Source organism: Podarcis melisellensis (genome assembly GCF_964234715.1).
Source record: "Podarcis melisellensis genome assembly, chromosome: 16".
Lineage (NCBI taxonomy): Eukaryota > Metazoa > Chordata > Lepidosauria > Squamata > Lacertidae > Podarcis > Podarcis melisellensis.
In genome coordinates, this window is record NC_138533.1 from 41,237,295 (window position 1) to 41,254,294 (window position 17,000).

Consider the following 17,000-nt stretch of genomic DNA (forward strand, 5'->3'; position numbering starts at 1 on the left):
ACCCAGCAACTGTTGCCTCAGGCAGTGGACTGGGAGGGGTGGCAAATGTGGACATGCCCACCATCTAGTGCCCCAGGAGCAAATGGACCAGCAGTGCTCCCACAGGTCTTGCTGGTGGCACTGGACCACCCAGGACTTGCTCTGAGCAAGGTCCTTCTGCAGTGACATATTCTAGTGAGGTGGCCCCAGAGAGTGCTTGTGCTACTCTTAAAATTTAAGAGCTATTTTTGGACACTGGAAAATGGCAGAGGCACAGAAAATATTTGGATCCCCTGGTCCCAAATGCCCCAGTCTGCCAAATTACCTAGGTTCCCCAGGATTCTTCACCAGAGCAAGGCATGGTCAGCCGGGAGGTTCTGCAGAACCTCAGACTACCTGGTTCTTTCAAAAGCCCCTTTGCCTCAGGGGGCAGAATGTCTTGCGCTGGCCTTGCTCAAACCCTAGAAGCAGAGGGACTGGAAAAAGCCACTCAGTAGTGCCAATGCTGCTTAAAAGTGATGGGAGGGACACAACTTGCGTGACATCTCTTTTTAGGGTTCCCTGGGTTAATGGCACAGGATGCGTTCCTCTGAAACACTCCTCGAAAAACCGGGGGCTCCATTAGACTCCAGCCAATGGTTGGTTGGCCTGTGCTAAATCTGCCCCAAATGATGATGGCCAGTGGATTCCAGCAAATGCTAGTTTCATTGGACAGAGACGTGGGGGGGGACCACCAATGAAACTAGCACTTTCCAGCAGCACGGTAGAGAGTGGGGCCTGCCCAGCTTTTCGGCTCTGCCACAGGGTCACAGCTTAGCCCTGCCCTAGAAGAGCCCGAAGGATTCAGCAGCCACTCCTGCCCTCAGCTGCCTCAGCCCAGTTCCACAGGATGACAATAGGTTTTTAAAATGAAATTTAATAAATCCCTGTTTCAATTGCTTTAGCAATGCAAGCCTGTAAGGAAGCATACACTTGTCACACAACCAGGAACAACACTGAGCTCAGCCGAGACAAACTCTGTCCCTCCCCAAGGTGGTCGGCAGCATCAGGAGCGAGGAAGAAGGAAAAGCACCCTCTGCTTGCTCACAGGCCTGGGGTGAGCATTGGTGCCCTTGGAGGGAAGCTGCCACGGAGACACACGGCTCTGTCCCCTGCTTGGGCAAGTGGCTCTGCCTGGCCCTCTGGCTGCTCCAAGAAGAATGGGGATGAGACTCTGTGACAAAAAAGCAGGCAGGCAGCAGGAATGGGGGGGGAGCAGCTTGCATCCCCCCTTCCCCCTCTCCTCCTAGTTTCGCTCTCTGGAAAGAAACAGTACAGGCTGAATCCTGGACTGAGCATGACAGGTTTGGCTTGCAGGAGGTGCACAAAAGCTCGTCATCCCTTTGGTGGCTTTAGGGTGGCAATTTCACTTTGAGGAGCATTTTAATCAGGACAGAACAAAGCATGGCGGGGGAATGTGTACAAAGTAAAACCGTTTTGCCTCATCACAACATACCGAGAGACAAGGAAGGCCTCAGCTAGCCAGGCAGCCGAGATCAGTCCTCCTGTGGGTGGGCACCCATCTTTCAGGCAGACGCATCTTACAGATGGGTTAGCAGTAGGAACATACCATGGTGAGAGATGTTTTTAAAAAATCAAGGTGAGCTTTATTTTAAATTAACCCTTTCCAGTCTCTATGCCGCTAAGCAGGTACCAACCTAGAAAGAGAGTCCAACTCGCATGAGTGGCCCTTTAAACAAAAAAAGAAAGAAAAGAAAAGAAAAGAAAAGAAAAGAAAAGAAAAGAAAAGAAAAGAAAAGAAAAGAAAAGAAAAGAAAAGAAAAGATCCTCCCCCCCCCTTCTTCTTCTTCAAGTCAGGGCAGCCACAAAAGTCCCAAATCTGTTAGAGATGTCCGAGTGCAGGGATCTCCACGTTGGCACCGCAGTCCGGCCCTTCGCTTCGCCCATGTCGTCCGTGCAGTGGACAGAAAGGCACTGCAAATGGCTGCCACTCTGTGCCGCGGCCGAGGACTTGCTTGTGGGGAGGTCGTGGGCTGCAGAGGGTAGACAGAGAGGTTATGGTCAGCTCAGTGTAGCAGCAGCAGCAGCAACAACAACAACAACAGAAATAACTCAATGCACAATGTTCTCAGGCTTCTGATGGCAGCCTCAAGCAGTTGGGATGTTCTCGGAAGAAGAAGGGAAAGGAATGTGGGAGGAGGAGGGGAGTCAATGACATCTGTCAAGAAGGAAGGGTGGAAGGGGAGTGTGGCAGGAGTGGGAGGGAGGGAGCCAAAGGGTCCACAGGAGTTGTTCTTTCGCCCCAAGCTGTGTATCATTTGGTACAGTGCTATAGAAATTTATAGAAATCAAATAAATCAGAAGCTGCATTTATGCAGCAAGGTTCTGCTTAGCCTTTTGTCCCTAAAACTAAAGAAATCTGAATCACTTGCACTGTATCTTTAATCTCTTTATTAAAGGAAGTTACACACTTGACAATAATACCCATATCTCAAGGCAGCAAACCCTGAAGGTATCAAAGTAAAAAGCAAACATTTCACAACCTGGCATTATTATGCAAAAGGCTATGCTAGCAGTGACGAATTACGGCACTTTCTGGGTGAGAGAGAAGCAGAAACACGGGTGCCCAACCGCTCCCCACCCAGCCTAATCCACCACCACCCCTGCCCTGAAGACCAAACTCAGACACTACTGGAAATGAGGGATGGGCAAATCTGCCAATTTCACTTTCTAATTTGTCCATTTCTCCATATTTTCTCATTAGTTTGCTTTTTTAAAAAAAGTCCTCATGAAAATTCATCAGTGGATTTCTGCTAATGTTTGTATGGAATTTTACCATATGTACCATTTCTGCAAAGCCATTTTCACTAATACATGCATTCCTATGCAGGCTGGCATTATTCATTTTTGTTCACATTACTTGACCAGAGAACTGCATTGCAAAATTTGGAGAAGTGTGGATGTAAAAGGATGGCTGTTTCATGTGAATTTGGTAGGTTCACCTTTATTTTAACAACATAATTTATATGCCGCTTGATTGTGCAGGGAAAACCCCTTTAAGCAGTTTATTATAATATAAATAAAATATTAAAATTCTCAGTAAAAAGAGAAGAAGTTTTAAACAAGTATATATGAAAGCATTTAAAATCTGCAATAGGTAAAGAAAGACAAAATGCATTTAACTACATGTCTGGATCGGCTTGACTAAACAAAAAGGTTTTAAGCAGGGTCTGAAAGAATGCAGCAAAGACACATGCCTATCAGCAGGCAGGGAGTTCTAAAGTGTAGGTACTGCCACAGTAAAAGACTGATTTATTGCAAGTGCAGAATGAGCATTATGTTGTATCTGTAACAGTAGCACTTCCACAGATCAAACTTTAAATGCAAACCAATCAGATTTCTCCCTTATCCCTACCTGGAGCACATGGTCATGGGAAAGAAGCTGCCTGCGTCCCAGGTTGCCTTTGAAAGCAACTGCAGGTCCTGCCCTCCCTCTATTCTCCCCTCAAGATGGGAAATCCAACGTCTCAAATAATGAATGTTACCCTAAGCCACAGGCTGCACACTCACCACACAAACAATGGCAACTGCCACACCCAGAAAAACCAAACTCTGTGCCAAGGAAAGAGTAAATTTCTCTTACTTTGCATAACTTATTTTGTTTTCTCTCTACATAATTTATTCTTGCTTTATTGTCTTGCGGCGGGTGTGTGGGTGTGTGTATGTGTGGGTGTCTTTGCCTCTATCCCAAAACTACTGGAAATCTTATGCAGCTGCCACCTTGGGCCAAATGGGACTTTCCCTGGTGCAGATGGCCAATCTGCATTTCTCCCCTACCTCTCCTGGGAACTTCCAACAGCTGAATCAGACTCATGACATGATGTCGCAGAGTTCAGCATTCAGCATCCCCCCCCATCCAAATACATAGGCAGCAGTAGCCAATTAAGTGGTGCAAGGGCAGGGAAAAGCTGAACACAATGGCATCACGCTGCATGTCAGCTTCAACTAGACATTCCCAGGGGAGATGGCGAACGGATGTGAATGGTGACAGTTGCACAATATAGGTAACATCAAGTTTGTGCTTCTGGCTTCTAGAATTCCCCCAAGGACTGTGCACACAATTTCAAGCATACATTTTTAGCCATAAGGGATAGAAACTTGGAAAGGAAAAGTTGAGGTTCCCAAGAAGCTATTTTTTCTATTGCTGTTTCCCCCCCAGAATCCAGCCTCTAAAATAACAAACCTGGTTCCTGTGGAGCTTAGGAACTGCCTCCCTTTATCAAAACTAAGGGCGCATCCACACACCTTCTTTCTCCATTTTTTTTTTTTTTTTGCCCCACTGGTTTCCCCAGGAAAACCCAGTATTTATTGCTGAATCAGAGCAAACATCAATTCAGGTTTTCCGTGGAATTGTTTTCACCACTAAAGAGTGGGCTTTTGCACTAGGGCAAAAATAAAAGTTCCTGGACCCAGACCTGGAAAGCCTGGATCCAGGCCTAGAAATGCAGACTCTTTTGCGCGCGCGCACACACACACACAGCAGTTCACACTGTCATCAGATTTAAAAAGCAGGAAAGCACCCCCTTGAAGGCCACTTTGCAGTTCCAGAGCTCCCTACAGCCTTGAAGAGATTAGCCTGAGCACAATGCAAGAGTTTTCTAAGCAGACACTTCTGTCTTGGTGACAAAGTTAAATAAACACAGGTCATTTTTCATTATTATATATTGTACCTTTTAAAATACCATACCACCCTGCCCGAGTCTCATGAGCGAGAGATGAGTTCAAATCAGCACAAGTTGTACAGCCAAGGAACACACGTGAGCCCCAACTGATCTAGTCCATTCTTCCTTTCCTTCATGGTCCTAACTGGAGCTCAGGAGATCACAAGAACATCAGACTGTGCCAAATTTGACGGCACAATCCTGTCTTGGGTTTTAAGTGAATTGGCTTGGTGGATATTTGTATGAGGGTTTCCCAGAGAACGGGAGATAGGGCGGTTAAGCCTTGGAGTCTGCTCAACACTGGCAGCTATTATTTACTATTTTCTTTTAAAATTTCCATCTCACCACTCCACCAAATCTAGGCCTCTCCCCTCCTTGATAGAGAAATCCACAAACTAGGGGTGCCTATCCAGACTCACTAACCAGATGGCTGAAAACGGCGGCAGCAGCAAGTTTTGCTATTGAAAAACCTTATGCCCTGATCTCACTGGGGATTGTGCAAACCTCCCATCTGATCCTCCCATGGAGCTTTCGGTCCCACATAAACACAAAACTGCCTCCATCAGTGCTGGCAGACTATAGTGACAGGATCCACGCTGATTGTGCCGCTCAAGCCAAAGATCCCACCAAAAATGTGGCCTCATGAAAGTTTGGCTACATCAATGGCAAAGGGGAAGGAGGTCCATCTGTCGGCCTTCTCAGTATCCTCTCTGCCTTCTTCTCCACCACAGCAAGCAGCTCTGTGGCATTTCTAAACAGCACCTGCACTCTCCTTTCCTGCCACCTCGTTTAGTGCACTGAAGGGTTCTGTGGCAGGAATGCCTGTAGTAGCAAGGAGCTGAGCAGGTGCGATGTCACACAAGGTCTATCAGAGGCAAAGATGACCAGTCACGATGGCTGCGTATTACCTTCCCACAGGCCCTGAATATTAGCTGCTGGGGACTGAACCTGGGAGATGCCTAGTGCACTCATATCCTGCTTGTGGGCGGGGCGGGGGTCCCCCCCCCCAAGAGACATCGGGGGGCTGAGTGGGAAGCAGGACATTGGAATACATGGGGCCCCTTTGGCCTGATCCAAACAGGATTCTTCCTACGTTCTTAGGGATATTTTGACATGCTCAGTGAAGATTTCTAAAAACATGAGACTGCCAACAGCCAGCTTCTGTAAGAGAATGAAAGGTCAGCTGGGCTGGAGAAAACTCTCACAGAGGCTTAGGCAGGTGAAGACAAGCAGCCTCCGCCGAGGAGGCTGAAAGGGAGGTGAGAAGACGTTCCAGGGAGCCAGAAGGCAGCCACAGAGGGGGAGCAAGGGGGAGCTCCAGGGAGGGGCCAGAACGCTGGCTGAGGATCAGGGAGTCCAAAGGAAGCGGAACAATGAGGCAGGGGGCGGGAAAGCAAGGAGCCAAGGAAATGCTGGGGCCATGGGGCTGCAAAGGAGAACGTGGGGCCAAAGACAAGCCCACAAACCCTTTCTTCTCAGGGTGGGGTCTGCCAAGGCAGAGCGGCACAGAGAAGGACGTGGGGACAAAGAGTCCAGGCACACCCTGGGCCAGGATGCTCAGTGGGGAGGGGGGCGGGGGCTCTGCTTTAGCACTCTTTGTGGCAGCAGTCAAGAGGCAGTGCTGCCGCTACCAGGAGGGAAACTGGACAGGGTGCAGGAGAGAGCCAGGCCTTGCCTCTCTCTTCAGAGCACCTGCCCTCAGAAGGAGCCTCGGGCACACGCATCCTTCTGCGTCTGCAAGGAGCAGGAAGAAGCAGCACACAAGGCCACCAGTCCTCAGAAATATCACCTGCCAGCAAAGAAGGCATCTCACACATCACCACCTGCAAGGAATGTTGAATTATGAGCCTACCAGCAGCTTAATGAAGGCAGCAGGAGACATGCAGAAGCCGTCTCTTTCTTCTGAAGCGATGGGGGGGGGGGGGAGGCGGCAGCACAGGCCATGCACACACACACAGCCAAGGAGCAACTGTGAGCCTGGTCAAGGTCTGGCCGCCCAGCGCTGTCAATTTGCTCTCGCAGGAGGAAGAGACCTGCCTCAAGGCTCATCCCTTGCACCTCTCAGAAGGCTCTGACAAAGCCCTGCAGCTACAGGCAGTCGTCGGCTGAGCCAGAGTTGCATCCTCCCAGCCCAGCGTGGGGCTGGCCGATGGCACTCGGCCCTCTGTGGCCAGCCAACCGTGAAGCTCCTTGATTAAGGTTAAGGCTGAAGGCTCAAGCCCCATCTTCTGGGAGACTCCCTCCTCCTCCCCCCCCCCCCCGTCATGCGCTTTGGTGCACAAGGCCAAGCACTCCCCAGTGGGAGTGGCTTCCAGGGCTGCTGCTGCTGCTGCTGCTGCATCTCGCTATTAAAATTACTGCCTTAGGACAAGATCTTTTTCACTAAGTCTCCCCCGTGACAGTTTGACATATTGGTTTGGACACCTAACTGTGCATCTGTGCACACCACAGAATACTCAGAGGACAGAACACTGACACAAGCTACACGCTGCCTTTCACACCAACGGAGCAATCTGCTCTTGCAACTGAACAGAAAGGCTCATCCGCAAAGGGGTCACGGTCAATGCCAGGCAAAGGAGATGCGCCATGCGCACCCACCACTGTCCCACACAGCACTTTCTGAAATGACCACACCATTTTTAAAACTGGAAGCAGAAGCTTACACTCCTCTCCATTTACAACAGCAGCAGAAACGACATTCCTTCCCACAAGCTCCTTCCAAGAGGCTCAGCTCGCTCCCTCCCTGAAGGAATGGACTCAAGGTCCAAGGAGCCCAACCTTCTGCTCCTACAGCAGCCACCCAGAGGCTTCTGAGAAGCCCAGAAGCAGGACAGCAGTGCAACAGCCCCCCCCCCGCATGTTCCTCAGCGACTGGTCTTCAGAGGCAGACCATGACTCTTGGAGGTGGCATTCAGTCAGCGTGACTTGTAGCCATTCAAAACCATTTTGCATGGGTCATTTCCCCCCTCCAGTTGTTCAGCCTCCCGCTGCTGGATGGAGATGCTTTTGCTGCACCTCTGGCCAGTGCTCAAGGAGGCACACACAGCTCCTAAGTAAGTGCATGCTTCAAAATCTGGGTTTCTGATCCTCCCGTATGCTCAGCATGTCTTAAGCCCACAACGAGAGACACATCTGAAACAGTAGCATCATGGCATGAGACACTTGGCTTGCCTAGGAACTGGCTGCACTCCAAAGGCCAGGAAGAAGCATTTTTATAGCCATGCCACTCACTCTGCAAAAACCACTTTTTCTAGAGAAAGCAAAAGGCTCTTTAGCAGACGCTGTGGTGATGCATAGTGGGACATTCTTCCCAGCTCCAGTCATTGAAGTATTAGCAGTCATCATCACTCACTATGGAGACGGGAGAGGGAGGGAAACCTGGGTGGGATCCCCCCCTCCACATGAATGCACACACTTGCATTGGGAAGGAGCCCATTTATCCTTGATGCCGCCTCCTCTGTGCCTGGCCCTTCCTGCAGCAGCTCTTGTCAGCCCTGGCAAGTGTCCTCTAATCTTCAAAGGCTCTTCCTTCACCGACAGGATGATTAATGGAGGTGCTGCCTGAGATTCTAAAGAGAGCATGTATCAGGCCATGTTGCAAGGATGTTTGTTTTGCTTCTCAGGCTCCAAAAGCTGGAAAGGAGCTGCTGACCCTTGGCTTTTGCCGAGAAAACCAGATACCAGCAGATAGCAGGGACCTGCTGGAAACTAAGACACCTTGGGAGTATGTTCCTACTAAGTCGTTTTGGTTTGTACTGTATTTCCACCCAGAGTGGAAGGCTGGCCTAACAGCGGTGAGAGGGCGAAGAGCGAATTTCTCCTGCTGGCCCTGCTGCTGCTGGAGACTCTGCATGGAGGAGGCAAAGGAAGGAGCAAAGGTGGGAGGCAACCTCACTGACTCCACCGAGGAGGACTGACAAGGTCTGGAAAGGAAGGGCCTGTGATGCTGAAGAAAGGGAGGGTGCTATGAAGACAGGCTACATTTGCACCCAAACCAGCAGTGGCTGACCTCATCCCCATCACACATACAGGCACCCAGGGCCAAAAAGGCACAGCTGCTGCTCTTCCATTTACCAGCCAAAAGGAAAAAGAAGAAAACCCGATACTTCCCACAGGCTTACAATGCAGAGAAGGGCACAGAGGAAGGAGCTCTTTACTGGCTCTCGCATGTCCACCTTCAGGCAGCAGTGGAAAAGCACAGGCTGTCCCTCCAGGCAGAGGCCAACATCTGCACACACAAAAGGAGGCAACAGTTCTTTCGTGCTCAACAGGCAAAGCTAAAGGAAAATCTGTGTGTGATGATTCGTTACAGTGTATGTATAGCCTTTTGGTGGCTGTATTGGGGCCATGGCCATGGAGGAAGGGAGTTTTAGTCCTTTGCTCCCATCAGAAATGTCCCCCCAGAGAAGCTTTCTACCCGGTGCAAATTGAAGGTGCAGCGAAAGCAGTTCTGAATAGGATGACCAAGAGGGCAAAAGATGAACACAACCACCCAGCCTCCCTCGCAATCTGGCTCAGGACCTCCCCCCCCCAAAGGTTTCTTGGTCAGAGCATACACACCAGCAACCCAAGGCTCATGAATCAATGCCATGGAAAGGTGCCTGGAGCCTCTATTGTGATGGGGCAACATTTGTCTTTCAGGCTCTGTGGCCACGTTCAACATTTCAGAAGCAGCCACCGCCCAGAGTGCACTGGGTGCCCCCAGCAGTCCACACCCATTTCCTCACATTCTGGCCACCCCATAGCAGAAATTGAAAGGAGGCACTCCAGTGGCATGCAAACATTTTGTCTAAACCAAAAATTATTCAGCACTGGTTACCTAAACAACCTCCAATTCTCAACTTTGTATCTACTGGTTTGGGACAGCATTTGCGTCTTTAAATATCCAGCCCACCTGAAATAAACTGCCACCTTCTTGACATTGAAGTCTTGTCCACATTTCTGCTTCTTCCGCCACTTTCCCTCAGGGGAACCTGCTGTTTACTGCTGAATCGGAACAAACGCCCCTTGATTTTTCTGCAGATTGAGGTTTGTTCAGATTTAGCAGTAAACAGCGGGTTTTCCCAGGGAAAGTGGCAGGCCAAACAAAAAGCACACATGGCCCTGTACTTTCTAGCCAGGGGACAGGCAGAAGTGTGTGTGAGCCATAAGAAGGGAAGCCCATCAAAGAAGATGGACAGCAGCAACCTCCATTCTCATGCTTGACTTTTTGCTGCCCCAACATCCCCCCATCCCAGCCACTGGAGAGCTAGTCATTGAAAACCTTCAGCAACTTTTAAGAGCATCATCTTGCAGGTGGGACATTGCCCTAGCCACAGATTTGTGTACTGCAAAAGAAGAGGCTGGATGTTGCTTGAAAAGCAGGGTGTGGCTAACGTCTGGTCACCACAACACCCCAAAGACGTTTTCCCATAGAAAGCTCTCCCGTGGGGCCCTTTAGGTGAAAGAGACAATTCCCTGCAGAGTAACATGGAGTTCAAAGGCAGCTTTCAATTCAACATGAAAAAGGCCCCTCACATGGGACTCCCTTCATAAACAGAGAGCGAAGCTTGCCAACCTGGCTTGCCGAAAGCAAAGAGACAGCCACATGCTCAAGAAGAGCAGAATGGACACAGACTCCTCCAGTGGCTCCCAGTGTACTTAGCCAGTGAGATTAGCACATGCCAACTTAACAAGAGGCTACGCGGTGCAACCTGGGAAGTGTGAGGATGTTGGAGCCACCCTACTCCTTTGCTATCAGTATCTCCTCCTAATTAAAGATGGTTTCATATCTCACCAACTTATATCAGTTTGAAATTGTATTCCGCCAATTTAAAAAATATTTTAACCATAACCACCGCATTCCAAAACAAAGCCGGAGCCTCTGAACTGCACTGCCATAGGGCAACATTTTCCCTGTCATGTTTCTGTCCTATTTACTCTTTCCCTTACCTAAATAGTGAATAGGGTACACTACTCAAGTATATCACCAACTGCTCCTGACAGCCTCTCACACTGAGAAGCAGAATATTATGGACCTTGGAGGGAAAATGAAAGTCCAAAAACTGAATACATGGGGAGAAAGCCAGGTAATGGCAGCCATTACGAAGCACTCTGAACAAGTGACTTCCGTTGCCTGTGCCTTGGCAACCTTTAGGATGGATTACAACAATGCGTTGTATGAGGGGCTGCCTCTGAAGACTATTCAGGGACTGCAGCTGGTGCAGAATTCATAGAATCATAGAGTTGGAAGAGACCACAAGGGCCATCGAGTCCAACCCCCTGCCAAGCAGGAAATTCAGTGACAAGATTCCTAAAAGGCCACATGATAGGAGTACATAACATCCGATTCTAGTTCAATTGCATCAGCTGCCAATTCATTTGTGGGTCCAACTCAAACTTCTGATTCGTATAGCTAAGGACCAACATCTTGTGGAACATCTGAGGTCATCCTCTGTGTAAAGTGACTAAGTTGACTAAATTGTCATTGTCAGAAGCCCTTCATTTTGGTAGCAATTCAGAGGCTGGCTACAAGAGGACAGGCCTTGTCCTCCACCTATGAAATGCCTTCTGTAAGAATCCTGATGAAGTGGTGCCAACACAGACATTTTTTTGGCATCAAGCAAAAGACCTTTCTCCCAGACATAGGAGTGCTCATTTTCATCATCATCATCATCTTTTAATTTGTATACCGCCTTTCTATCTTACAATACTCAAGGCGGTTTACAAGCTGAAGAAACAAAAAATGTACAACTTATGACAATCTAATGCAACACAAAAATGTGATAATAAAACTTTAAAATAGGCAACCTACATCAAAAAAGTAACATTCAACAATCATTAGAAAAGTATTAAATAAAAATAACATATAAAAGTTAAACAGAAATCCACTCCACAGTTACAATAAATAATTTCTAAAATATAATCAATAAAACAACGGCAAGCCACAGTGCATAAAATGATACAATACAAATTGAGAAGCAGAGACTAGAGGGTCAGGCAAGGCAGGTGGAAGGAGGCCTTGCCTGATGGACTCACCCCTCACCCTTCTGAAGCAGTTGAAGGTACTGGGGGGCATTTGTTTGGTGACTGAGTCTATGGGGGTTTAGAGGGATTTGTTTTATGATTTTGAAAACCTTCTCATCTGTCTGCATGATATCAGGGCTCATCCACACTGTCTGTCTTGTCATTTTCCCCTGGAAAAACCTGCAGTTTAGCCCTGAATCTGAGCAAATAGCAATGAGGTTTTCTGCAGATTGCTGTTTGTTCCAGTTTATCACTGAAGAGCAGGTTTTCCTGGGAAAAGTGGCAGGGCAAAGGCAAAACTGCTCAGACCTGGGCCTAGAAAGCATGAGACAAGTGGAAAACCTCTCGGACTCATGCTTTCGAGGCTCAGGACTCGCATTCATTGCGGAAGTGAAGCCCATCAGAGGACAAACAGCATGTCAGATTTTAACGCTGTATTTTGTACTCTACTTCCAATTTTTTGTTAAGTCACTTTGAGACATTTATGGGAAGAGATGCCTAGATTGAAACAAATGAACAAGAAAAACTACAACTATGTAGGATACGTCAATTTCCTCAAGCAACACGTAAGAATCAGCCCTCCACTTTGGCTGGCGCCATCCAGGCAGGGAATCTTTGCTAAGAAGAGGTTTAGAGTTGCAAGGTATCAGCCTGTGAGACTACCCTCCATGCCCCAATCATACCCTAAGAACCTGGAACAGGGATCAAGGGGGGCGGGATGGAGAGGGCGAAGGAAAAGGAACACTCCCCACTCCCAGTGGTACAGCTTCTAAATACAGTCAATTTATAAAAGGTTTCATTTTATTACAAAATGAATTATTTACCAGCATTTTCTGAGTAAGTAGACAAAGGTACCAGGGGTACTATCCAGTAGATGCCCATGACACTCATGCACCTTTCAAATGCAACTGTAGCTGCAGCATAGACACTGCCCCCACAAGGGACTGCTGCTGCATGAGGGCTTTAAAAAGAAACAGGCAATACGGATTCAGCCAAAGTATTATTATTTTTTGAGTAAGGTATTTGTGTTTCCAGTTACACAAGACCATTGTGCATTTCCTACAGAAAGCATCTTTAAAATCGCCACGTCAGTCAGGATGGTTCAAGTGAGGCTTTGCCCATCTTGTGAAAGCCATATGGTCTCATAGCATGCTTTAGGATCCCCCAAACAGCAAGGTAAAAACCATATGAAGAGAGAGAGCTGTCCCCACTTTTCTCCTCTCCTCCAAAAGTGCATTCAACGTTTATGTATGCTACAACAGCAGCAAGAATACTTATTGCAAAGTACTGGAAGACACAAGATCTACCCACCCGGGAAGAATGGCAGATGAAGGTGATGGACTATATGGGACTGGCGGAAATGACTGGCAGAATCCGAGATCAGGGAGAAGAATTGGTAGAAGAAGATTGGAAGAAATTTAAAGATTATTTACAGAAACATTGTAAAATTAAGGAATGTTAAAAGGATGCTGGAATGAAGTTATGTGATTTTAGCACTAACGTTATAAAGGATTAAGTAAAAATGGATTGTTAATGGGTGAGAATGTAAAGTTACAATATATTAAGATAAATTATTAAGATAAAAACAAAGATGGAAAGGATTTGCTGAAATAACTAATTGAACTAGATAACAAAAAAGGGAGGTGTGAGGAGGTCAAGGAAACAAGCAAATGAAAGATAAGACATGGAAAGATTGACTTGTTTGTTAATTGTTTTTATTTTTCTGTTTTTCTGTTTTCTTTTTCTTTATTTTTTGTAATTTTTTGAAATCTCAATAAATATTACTTTAAAAAAAACACACACAAAAGTGCATTCAACGTGAGGGCCAAAGGACTCCTATAGATTATTTGCTATTAGCATTTGCAACATGCTTTATTGCAACTGCTGTGACAACTCTTAGAAAAACTGGAAGGAGGCAACTTCGCAAGGACATAGCAAAGGCAGGACTTGCATCCAGGCCTCCGAATAAATTCCTCTAAATGGGCTGTACAAAGAGGGTCAATGGAGATTTATCCCAGCATCTGCTAACATCCCTGGGACAAAGGTGCAACATCAGCTCCTGTGTCTCGGGATCCACTAAGGGCTTGTCCATTTTTGCTCTGCTCTTTCCAGGCACAGGTCCGTGCTTTAAAGCTCCATGTCCAAGGGGTGGGCTTTTTTTACTCTGGAGCTTTCCCCATGAAAACCTGCTCTTAGCGCTCAGTTAGAGCAAACGTCAATTTCGGTTTTCCACATAATGCTGTTTGCTCCGACTGAGCTTTAAAGTGCATAGGAAAGGTGCATAAGCCCAAAGCTACAAGGCTCCCCAGATGGTCACACCCTGGGGTCTTTCAAGTCCAATGTGGAGATGCAGCAAAACTTTGATCCCAGTTACTGTGCAAACCAAGAGAGTGCAGCGCAAGGCGAAGCCTGTCCTTCACTCGCGCTCAGCAGCTTGTCGTTCTTTAGTAAGTGCTGGAAAGAGTTAATCTTCCCCAGAGAGAACTCCCGGTTTCTGCACTATGCAAGGCTGTGGCTGAAGCTGACCTGCCTGTCTGCAGCTTGACCCCTGACATTTCCACTAGTCTCTCATTGGCACACACAAGCTGCCCAAGGCCACGCGAACAGGCTGGGCAGACAGGAGGAGGCAGGCACAGCCAGGGCTCCATTTCCTAACAGTTCAGATGCAAAAGCAATATCATCAGGGTCTGGCTGCTGCTGCAGCTGGGCGAGGTCTATCTGTTAAGCGCAAAACCTGTAACTGAATTTCCATACTCTTGGAAGGCCCACCACATCTTCCTCTGCACAATTATCAGTGTGAAAAGATCTGCTCGGAAATGTCTCTATAGGTGTCAGACAAATTTACAAAGAGATACCAAACGCTCAAATTATTTTCTGATTTAATGACGTAAATCTACACAGCAACATTAAGACGCAGTCCCCTCAGAAAAATATGCAGAACTGGCATTATCCTTCCTCAGTCACATTTTGCTATTTTAAAACAGAAATGCCCCAAACACGGCTCCAATGTTCCTGTTCCAGGCTGGCTGAAGCCCTGGACTGGACCCATGGTCTTAAGGGCTAAGGATTGTTGTTTGGTCGTTTAGTCGTGTCCGCCTCTTCGTGACCCCCTGGACCAGAGCACACCAGGCACTCCTGTCTTCCACTGCCTCCCGCAGTTTGGTCAGGGCTAGGGAGAGACCCCCCTTATTTACTTTTACTATCTTGCATACGTTACCCAGCAGTCTCTCCTTCCACGGTGCTCCTGCCGCTTTCCCGAGGACCCATTCTCTGTGGCTCTAAAGCAAAGCTCGGGCCTGTCTTCCTTCCCACGGCCAGAGGACATTTAAGACAGATCAACCAAGTCACAAACAGGTGTGTGGCCTGAACGCTTCACCCCTTCCCAGCAGCTCACTCAACTATGCCCTGCAAAGTCCTTGCCCTCTATGCAGAGGCGCCTGCCAAAAATAGCTAGACGAAGACAGATGCACGTGGGTCAATGTGATATACCAGGAAGAAGCAAGCAGAGGGGGCTCAAAGGTTTGGAGGCTGTCACTAAACAGATTTGTGATGCTGCATCCTTAGACTTTTCACAAAGGCCCTAAAAAGACCAGGAGGTTGCTGTGTCACAAGAACATCCTCTTTTGAGAGCCTAACGGGGTAGAAACAGGTGTATGCCACTGAATGTCCCAGGCACCTGAACTGTGGCCCCTGCTCCTCTATTAGCTAAGCAACACAGAGATGAAACTGGGCTGTGGAGCGGCACAAATTGTGTAGCAGCAAATGAGTTGAGCTGCCGCTGGATGCATACACAAGATACATTTAAATAAAACACATCTAATGAACATGGCTTTCCTCAAAGAATCCCAGGAACAGTAGTTTATTAAGGATGCTGGGAAGTGAAGATCTGTGAGAGGAAACTACAGTTTCCAGGATTCTCTGGGAGCGGTGTGCTTTTTATCCATTTTTAAATTATGGTGTGTATACAGCTTCAGTCAAAAGCAAATTGTAAGAAACGAATCCAAAAGGAGGGACCTGAGAGAACAGACACAACACTGAACAAATCAGTGTCTGTGAGGAACCTTTTGTGCCAACAACAACCACACTTGCATCCAGCACTAGTGGGTTGGCTACTTCTTAACTATCCTGCCACAATTCACAATCTCAACAGCTGAAAAAGAGAAGTCGTCCCTGGATTTTATTGGTTCTTTCAATGCATATGCATGGGTGGAATGAAAATTCAATTTGTGCAAATACAGATTGAGGGAGTGGTACCTATTCCAGATCAATGTAGAGCAGAAGGATGTGTGGGGAATGGAATAGAAACCGTTTGTGAGGTGCCACCACCCAGTGCCCAGCACTGACCCCTCACTTCCTCCCACCAGAGCAGCTTCTAAAGAACTTCGTGCCACAGAGGGGAGCTACTCCAATGACAAAGAGTGGCTAGTCTTCTCTGTTTTATTGCTTTGTATTCTGATGCTTATTGTTTTAATAATTTTATATAAACTGTTCTCTGAGGTCTGGCTAGAAAGTGGAATATGAACACCTTATCAATAAATATTGCCTATTTCTCACCAGTCAGCTTGAATCCTTGGAAGCCCTTGTTTGTTACTGTGCCATCGCACAATGAAATCAAGGACGTATCTAAACTAAGAAAGCTAAAAGAAAGAAGCTAGACTTCAACAGTATAAGGTGCATAAGGTGCCGTAGGATCTGGAACTACTGTAACAGGAAGGAGGATTCTTAGAAAAAAGCTACCCTCAGTGCAACAGCACAACCTGGGAAGAGAACTGGTGACTGGTGAGAAATAGGCAATATTTATTGATAAGGTGTTCATATTCCACTTTCCAGCCAGACTTCAGAGAACAGTTTATATAAAATTATTAATGCCATGAGAGTTTTGAGAACGGTTTGTGGCCTGACGTAGCATTGCCGGTAGAAACCTCCCTCTTCAGGCATGCACATCCATCAATAGGCACGCCTAAAGTTGCTCTTTCGGATCCCAGCCACGGGGTGTACGTCAGTCTATATTATATAAGTTGCAAGAAAGATTATTTTAATTTATTTTTGCACCTTATTACTGGGATGCCTTGTGTAAGACGTCAACAGTATGAACTCTATCCAGAAAACAGGAAGGTTAAAAACTGAGTTGGCTAGGTATGCAAATGATGTGGATATGCAATAAATAAATGAAGCATATTCAGCTATGCGATGAAGATATTCATTATAAATCATTAAAATCACAAATAAAATAGGCCAAACTGCAGAACCAAAATTCCTGCTTTCATTATTAATACTTTCATATGTAAATTTTAT

At 47.1% G+C, this 17,000-nt stretch overlaps 1 protein-coding gene across 1 annotated transcript in view; it reads right to left on the reverse strand.

The window, feature by feature from the left end:
- Positions 1-1,754: 1,754 nt before the first annotated feature.
- The window catches only part of MN1 (MN1 proto-oncogene, transcriptional regulator), a 35,389-nt gene continuing 20,143 nt past the window's right edge, over positions 1,755-17,000 (reverse strand). Inside the window, exon 2 of the mRNA XM_081892892.1 lies at positions 1,755-2,012. Coding sequence (XP_081749018.1) covers positions 1,828-2,012 — 185 coding nt within the window. The 3' untranslated portion in view covers positions 1,755-1,827. The remainder of the gene's footprint in view (positions 2,013-17,000) is intronic.